Below are 8,994 nucleotides of genomic sequence, written 5' to 3' on the forward strand. Positions count from 1 at the left end.
AAATATATAATGGATCTATTTGTTAGATTCGAATTCGACCCTAAACCCAATGAAATCTATACACTTTTCGACCACGATTATACTGGATAAAAATCAGGTAAAAACCGAGCCGTTAACATTACATTACCTTAGTACATTCTTGTAAGTTAGTATGTGAAAATATTCAAATTTTTAAGACTCCAACCATTATTTGACATAGTAAAATTTATTTAGAAAAATATAACAAGAACCAACTCTTCTCTAAAATTAAAGTATAACCGTAATCAATACTAATATTGTCTATTAAGTAATAACACCAAATATTTAAATCAATATAAATAATACAATATTATGCATTAGTCTAAAGTCTTATGTATTTTAAACATAAAACATTATCTTAAAGTCTTATAATGATTAATAACACAAAATATTAAGGTTTACAATATTTAAATTTCACATAAGAATAATCATCATCCATCACTAATAACACAAAATATTAATTGTGTATGATGAGCGGGCCACCGGACCGAGTTCGAGTGACCCGAACTATGGCTCGGACCCGACCCAAAATAATGATCGGATCTATTTTTAAGACCCTTATCTAGTACTAAACCCGATAAAATCACACCAAATTAACTCTTAAAGTCAATTCAGACCGAACCGAACTATACATGCCCCTACTAGAGATATAAATGATGGTCTTAACTCTTAAATGTGCCCCTTAATTGATGAAAAGTATTTTAAATAAGAAAACTTGATGGAATAAAGCCTAAATATCTAAATAACAAAAAGGTGTCCAATAACTAAGTGCCAACTGGCAAACGTAATTATTTTACCCGATAAAATGAAATATAAATGAGTATAAATAATTATAAATTATGTAATTGGATAGAGTTAAAACTTAAAACCGAGAGAAATGGGAAGAAAGACTTGTAGCCATTGTTATGAGATCTAGCTCGATTGGAAATTCGATCATCTGACCAGATCGAATCACTCTTTGAACTGTCCAAGCATCAGTCCCGCTGAAAACATAGTCGACCTGCCCAGGATTTAGCAAAATCGGTGATCCGGCCGGTTTATATAACTCGGACCGGGTCATGCTTTAATTTTAAAAAAAATTGAAAACGACGTCGTTTTCAATTGAGGCACCCAATGCCCTAATCTGATCAGTGATCAACCTCAAGGCCTCAACGTCTCTCTTCTCTCGAGTCCACTCACCACTGGCCCTCAGTCTCTTTCTCGTCACTCTCTCACCTCTCTCACGGCTGGTGTTGTCGCACTCAAGCTCTCGTCTCCGGTCTCGCTCACTCACTTACTGTCTCGCACTCGAGCTCGTCGTCTCGCGCTCAAGCTCGTCGTGCCGCTCTGTGTCGTCAGTCGCCGGCGGCAGAAGCAGACGGAACCGGCATCTGGTCCCTCGGCTGGTGGTCGTTGTCGTCTTCTTGCTTCGGCCGTCAGTTGGTCAGCTTCCTTCACCGTCAGTTGGTCCCTGGGCAGGTGAGTTCGAACAGATTGCCCTGTTCTTTCTTTTTTATTTTCGTTGCTGTATACAATCACTACACCTTGAATTTTTTACTGAAAATATGACTGAGCTCTTTTGTTTTTTTTTTTTTATGCTGAAAATCATCACTTGTTGCTGATTATCATAACTGGTGGTTGTTTTTGTTGCTGTGTTGCTGAAATAATGACAGCTAAATTTTTTGTTGCTATAAATCATGTTTGGAGCTAAAGTTTTTGTTGCTGAAAATTATCATAGTTTAATTTGTTGTTGAAAATTATCAATGAGCTGAATTTGTTGCTTAACATATCACCGAGCTAATTTTTTTGTTGCTGAAAAACATCACTGAGTTGAATCTGTTGCTGATTATCATCAAGAACCTTGAATTTGTTGCTGTCTTGCTTAAATAATTACTTAGCTAAATTTTTTGTTGCGTTAAATCATATTTGGAGCTAAAGGTTTTGTTGCTGAAAATTATCATAAATGAATTTGTTGTTGAAAATTATCAATGAGCTGAATTTGTTGCTATAATAATAGATTTAATTCTTAGTATTGACTGATTTAATTCTTAGTAACGATGGACCGAGTAACAATTCTATGGAAGATACAGATGCAAATCAAAATGAGAAAAATGTTGGTCAAGTTCTAAATTTGTCCTATGAGGATATAGATGCCGACTTTCGGATCACTCCTTGGATTTGATTTTTCGCTTGTGTTATCTTTTGCTTTCTCTTGTTCGTTTAAATTGAGAAAGTATTAGTTATGTCTAAGAACTGATACGTACTTCTTATTAATATGTTTGTCAAGACATGCATTTTAAGTTTTGATTTTGCTTTTATAATTTTATATTTTTATTTAATTATGACTGGGTTAATCGGGTTAACCAGTGACTCAATGACCCGGTTGTATGACCGGATCAATTACCGGTTCAGTTTTTATAACTATGCTTGTGGCAAAGAGAGGGTAGCGAGGGAATGAGTAGAGGGTAGAAGGGCCTTATGCAATAAAATGAGCCATGTTACTTTATAATTTGTTATTTGAATTGACTTGTTGGAGTACCGAGCAGAGAGTACGCCTGGCTTCAAGCTTCAAACTCCCGCCAATATCCAAGGGTAAAGGTAAGGGCAAGGGCAAGTTTGAAAAGTGTTTGGCAGAGTGGAAGGTTCCAGAAGAGAAGAATGAGTGCCGTGAACATCACCAACGTGACGGTGCTAGATAACCCTGCTTCCTTTCTCACCCCGTTTCAGTTCGAGATCTCCTACGAGTGTTTGACTCCTCTCAAAGATGGTTCGTAACCTCTCTTCCCCAAACCCTTTTAGGATTCCAGCTTCGATAAATGCAGTGTTATGTTCTGACTTCTTTCTTTCAATTATCTCTTCTATATTCGGGACATTCCCCGTTTGCTTCTGCCAACGTTTGTAGTTATGTTGATAGAATATGGAATTGCTTTTTGATTTCATCCATCCCCATGTCTATAGATCCAGCTTGACGCTCGGCCTGTAGGAACCACAACATGTAGCTTCTTAGCACAACTCAGATGTCAAATATTTCTTTATTTCATAATTGTTTCCTTGTGATTTAACTACAAAAAATGGGTATTTCAGTATCAGTACCACGAATTTCCTGTCCCTAATTATTTTAGATCAGGAAACTTGTCAATTCATCTCAATTAGACTCTGCCACCAAAGTACCTACGGTTCATACTCTATTGTGGAACAAAAATGCTATGTCCACACTAAAATCATCTGTGTATAAATACATATGTAGTTTAACTCATTTTTAATGTGTATTTTGTATTTTAATGTGTATTTTACAATGGTAACTTATTTTGGTGTATACCTAGCATGGTTAATTTTGGAATAGTGCCCTTTTTGTTTCACAATAGATGACTCTAAAATTGTACATTATCAGGACCTTTTTTTTCTGCAAAAAAAAAAATGTTCAAGACATCGACACATGAACATACATACACATAAGGATTTTTGAGAACCAACTTTTAATCTGAATTCTCATGTCAAGTTATGGTAAATAGCTGTAATGAAGCATATTTTTCTACCAGCTTTGCCATCATTTCAATCTTGAATGCTTCTTGCTGCTGATGTCCACTATACTTTTGGTTTTAATCAAGCTTGCTGCATATGTTGGTACAGATTTGGAATGGAAGCTCATCTATGTTGGATCCGCTGAGGATGAGACCTATGACCAATTATTAGAGAGTGTCCTTGTTGGTCCGGTCAATATTGGAAACTATCGCTTTGTTTTACAGGCAAGGTTTATAAATACCATTTCAGTTCTGAGTTGCAATCGCTCAATGAATCAAACTTATAAATAATGTTATGGCAGGCAGATCCACCAGACCCATCAAAGATTCGCGAAGAAGATATAATTGGTGTCACTGTGCTGCTTTTGACATGCTCTTATCTGGGTCAAGAATTCATTCGTGTTGGCTATTATGTGAACAATGATTATGATGATGAGCAGCTGAGGGAGGAACCTCCACCAAATGTCTTAGTTGACAGGGTTCAGAGGAACATTTTATCTGACAAACCAAGGGTCACAAAGTTCCCTATCAATTTCCACCCTGAGAACAATGAAAACGAAGAGCAACCCGGTCCAGCTGAGAACCCTTCTGAAACTAGAGAAGATCCACTTGCTGCCGGTGATTGTGATCCCTCAGATGAGAAGGATTCTTAACATTTTGTAGTTATACAGGCTTTTTCAGTTCCCGGATCTCCAACTTTACATTGACCGTGTGTGTGGATTAAGGTGGCTTTCTATGAATCTCTTGTTAATGTGAATTAGGTTTGAATCTTGTTGGAAGTATACTTGTAACGTGGGGAAACCAGTTTTTGTCCATGAAGCTTTCCATGCGAACCCAATTTCATTGATCTTCTCTTTGATAAATCATATTTTGATTCGTAGTATCAAAAAGGTTTCGTTATTTTTAAGTCATTTTTAGCTTTTCATTAGTTTAATCTGTCTTTTTGCTGAATAATAATATACAAATGGGAGAATCAGCCTCTTCTGTTTCTTGGGTTTTTCACTGAAATAAAATAAAAATTTTATTATTTACCCAAACTCTATTTTTTAACTTTAATTCTTTAAATACGATTTTTTTTTGGATTTAGGAGAGTTCGTCTAACTCCTGATGAATTTCACTTCAATTATTTCCAAAACACATGAAATTCAAATTTTTAAGCCATTATTATAGTATCCAAGAGTATATACGAATATACAAAAATACACTGAAACTTAAAAATACAGTCTCCAAATTTTTGTGTACTTCTATGTACTCTTGGATACTATGAGAATGGTTTAAAAATTTGAATTTGGTGTATTTTGAAAATAATTGAAGTGGAATTTGCCGAGGTACAATGAACTCTCCTTAAATAAAAAAAAAATTGTATTTGAAGAATTAAAATTAAAAAAATAAAATTTGGATAAATAATAAAATTTTTTATTTTATTTCAGAAAAAAAAAACCTTTTGGATTCAATATCAAAATAATGATTTAGCATTTTTCATAGAGTTGAAAAAGTGCAACGAATTTGTATCAAGATGTCAAGTTGGATAATGACCTGATTCAAGTACCCTGATTAAATACAATATAATACAATTAAAGAGGGGCGACACCTTTGGTTCTTTATTGATATATTAAAAGAGAAATTAGGATAATTCTAAAATTATCTTTAGATATTTAATGTTTTTCATTTTATCAAATAAGAAATTTTTTATGTGGCATAATATATAGAGTCTATTTTTTCTCATTTTTTTTAAAATATTGGTGTTCGACCTTATTGTTTTATATTTTTTAATTTTATTTTTATATAGGTTATTTGATGTCTTAAATATTGACGCTATTTTTCTATAACGATGTTGTTCATAACCTGGCCCAATAATAAAGGCCCAGGATAAAGTAAAAGACCTAATCCAAAGGGTTGGGCCTCACCAGTACCAATCTTCATCCTATGAAGTCGGTACTCACCACGACCTGTTCTAAAGAAGTCGGGCACGAGATTAGCTGGCGGATAAACACTCATTCAAATGAGTAACTGCCCCTAAAATCTCTCTAACCACTTCCACGAGTCATATCTTAACCTCCCTAAGATAATGGGACGGTTAACACCCTAGAAATATGGCACTACTCCAACGGTGGTTATTGGTTCACCACTATAAATACACTAATACCCCTCAGGTATCTCTAAGTCCAATACTCTCTAGACCTGCTCACACCCTTGCTAACTTAGGCATCAGAGTGTCTTTGCAGGTACCACCCCCATCTCCTCGCACAAACAAGTCGGACGGAGCCTCCCGAATTGTAGATCCATTCGGAATCCTCCCCCTTCACACATTTGGGCCAACCAACGCCATCCAGCCCATCAATCTCCGGTTACCCACCGTAACATTGGCGCCGTTGCCGGGGACCCGAGAGATCAACCAGTGATGGCAGACAGATCCCCCGAAGAGGGTCATGTGGAGTCAGATTCTGAACAAGAAAATCTGGACACAGGCAATAATGATGCAGACTTGACCCTCCACCAGGGAAACCAAGAAAAAGGAGGAACTCGGTCTCGAGAGACCAAGAAAATACCACTCTTATACTCCTCTGAAAGTTTCTATAGTGGACATATACAGAGAGATTTGTAACACTGAAAGACTGCCACCCCCTAGACCCATTAAAAATAAAAAAGGGGGAGCCGCAGCGACTACTGTGAGTACCATAAAATATATGGTCACTCCACAAACGACTGTTACGACCTTAAAAATGTGATAGAAAAGCTGGCTAGAGAAGGTCGGCTTGATAGATATCTCATAGAAAGGTCGGACGGTCAAGGAAAGAGAAAGCGAGACGATATGGATAGAAGAGAACCACCGCCGCAGACTCCAGAAAGACATATCCATATGATCTCAGGAGGGTTCGCGGGAGAGGGACTCACCAAATCCTCTCGCAAAAGACATCTCAAAAGAGTCTACCAGGTCGGAGAAGAGTCATCTGACCTCCCTACCATTTCATTCACAAAAGAAGATGGGCAAGGAATAATCCCTGGGCACGATGATCCAGTAGTAATAACTATGATCCTGGCAAATGCCCATCTCCACAGAACCCTAGTAGACCAAGGAAGCTCAGCGGACATCCTTTTTAAGCCCGCTTTTGACAAACTAGGGTTGGATGAGAAAGAATTAAGAGCCTACCCTGACACCTTGTATGGATAGGCGACACGCCAATTAAACCACTGGGATTTTTGCCCTTCCACACCACCTTTGGAAAAGGGAAAAAATCAAAGATTCTGAGTATAGACTTCATAGTCATTGATGTGGGGTCAGCATATAACGCTTTAATCGGCAGAGCTACCCTTAATCGACTCGGAGCAGTGGTATCCACTCCCCACCTTTGCATGAAATTCCCGACTTCAGCGGGGATAGCAACGGTAAGGGGAGACTAAAATTTGGCAAGGAAATGCTACAATGAAAGCCTAAATCTGATAGGAAAAGGCAGAGAAGTTCACACAATAGAGCTCGGCGGTGCAAGGGCTAGAGAAGAGCTGCAACCACAACCGGGAGGAAAAACTGAGGAGGTACAGGTCGGCAAAGAGGAAGGAAAAAATACTCATATAGGAGCCAACCTAGGGGAAACCCTAAAACAAGAATTGACTAAGCTCCTAAGAGATAACTCCGACCTCTTCGCCTGGAAGGCCTCCGACATGCCTGGGATAGACCCCGAGCTTCTGTCCCACAAACTCTCGGTTTATCCGGGATCTCGACCTGTACAACAGAGAAGACGCAAGCTCGGCCCAGAACGAGCCCTAATAGCAGAAGAACAAGTACAGGCACTCCTCAAGTGCAGGCGCTCCTGGAAGCTGGCTTCATCAGAGAAGTCAAATACCCAACATGGCTAGCCAATGTAGTGCTGGTCAAAAAACAGAATGGTAAATGGAGAATGTGCGTCGACTATACCGACTTGAATAAGGCATGTCCTAAGGACCCTTATCCCTTACCAAGTATTGATACCCTGGTGGACTCCAGCTCGGGGTATCAATACTTATCATTCATGGATGCCTACTCGGGATATAATCAAATCCCAATGTATGAGCCAGACCAGGAGAAGACATCATTTATCACACCCAGAGCTAATTTCTGCTACGTGGTCATGCCATTCGGATTGAAGAATGCAGGAGCCACATATCAAAGGTTGATCAATAAATTGTTTTCCTCTCACTTTGGGAGTCTAATGGAAGTATACATTTCTTCTCACCTTGGGAATCTAATGGAAGTATATGTCGACGACATGCTGGTAAAGACCAAGAAAGAAGTCGACTTCTTGTCCGACCTCTCACAAGTCTTTGCCACCATAAGGCTGCACGGGATGAGACTAAATCCCGCAAAGTGTGCCTTCGCAGTGGAGGCAGGGAAATTTCTAGGATTTATGCTAACACAAAGAGGGATTGAAGCCAATCCCGATAAGTGTAGAGCCATCCTAGAGATGAAAAGCCCGACTTGTTTGAGAGAAGTCCAGCAGCTGAATGGCCTACTTGCAGCCCTCTCCAGATTTTTGGCAGGATCGGCACTAAAATCCCTCCCACTGTTCTCCTTATTGAGAAAGGGATGTCAGTTTGAATGGACTCCTGAATGCGAGGAGGCGTTCCAGGAGTTCAAAAAGTTTTTAAGCCAACCTCCTATTCTGACCCGACCAGTATCTGGAAAAGACCTCGTCCTGTACTTATCCGTAGCGGACAAAGCTGTCTCATCAGCCCTGATAAGAGAAGATGAGGTCGGACAACATCCTGTTTATTTCATCAGTAAAGTTCTACAAGGCCCTGAGCTAAGATACCACAAACTAGAGAAGTTTTCCTACTCCTTAGTAATAGCCTCACGAAGGCTACGACCTTACTTTCAGGCTCACACAATAAGAGTCCGTATGAACCAACCCATGAAGCAAATCCTCCAAAAGACAGATGTTGCAGGGAGAATGGTTCAATGGGCAATAGAGCTTTCCGAGTTCGACTTAAGATACGAAACTCGGACGGCGATTAAAGCCCAATGCCTCACTGATTTCATTGCAGAATACGCAGGGGATCAGGAGGAAAAACCAACTACATGGGAACTCTATGTAGATGGATCCTCCAATAAAACAGGAAGCGGCGCATGCATAATATTGGTAGATGAAAGAGGAACCCAGATAGAGGTTTCCCTAAAATTTGAATTCCCAGCTTCAAATAATCAGGCAGAGTATGAAGCCTTGATTGCCGGATTGAAGCTGGCAGAAGAAGTCGGTGCTACAAAGGTGATGATATACAGCGACTCACAAGTGGTGACCTCACAGATAAGCGGAGAGTATCAGGCAAAGGACCTAAATATGAAGAGGTACTTGGAGAAAACTCTGGAGCACCTTGGGTGCTTTGCAGAAACCGAGGTCAAACACATAACTCGGGATCTAAACAGCAGAGCAGACGCCCTATCCAAATTATCAAGTACCAAACCGGGAGGGAACAACAGAAGCCTGATCCAAGAAACCCTCCA

At 39.2% G+C, this 8,994-nt stretch overlaps 1 protein-coding gene across 1 annotated transcript; it reads left to right on the plus strand.

Moving 5' to 3' along the window:
• Positions 1–942: 942 nt before the first annotated feature.
• LOC107460292 (histone chaperone ASF1B) lies at positions 943–4,408 on the plus strand. Its single transcript, XM_016078650.3, has 4 exons — positions 943–1,476; positions 2,544–2,764; positions 3,628–3,743; positions 3,821–4,408. Exons 2-4 carry the CDS (start codon positions 2,656–2,658, stop codon positions 4,169–4,171), a joined length of 576 nt encoding a protein of 191 aa, XP_015934136.1. The 5' UTR covers positions 943–1,476; positions 2,544–2,655; the 3' UTR covers positions 4,172–4,408.
• Positions 4,409–8,994: the final 4,586 nt, after the last annotated feature.

Source organism: Arachis duranensis, chromosome 8 (assembly GCF_000817695.3).
Source record: "Arachis duranensis cultivar V14167 chromosome 8, aradu.V14167.gnm2.J7QH, whole genome shotgun sequence".
In the NCBI taxonomy this organism is placed as follows: Eukaryota; Viridiplantae; Streptophyta; class Magnoliopsida; order Fabales; family Fabaceae; genus Arachis; species Arachis duranensis.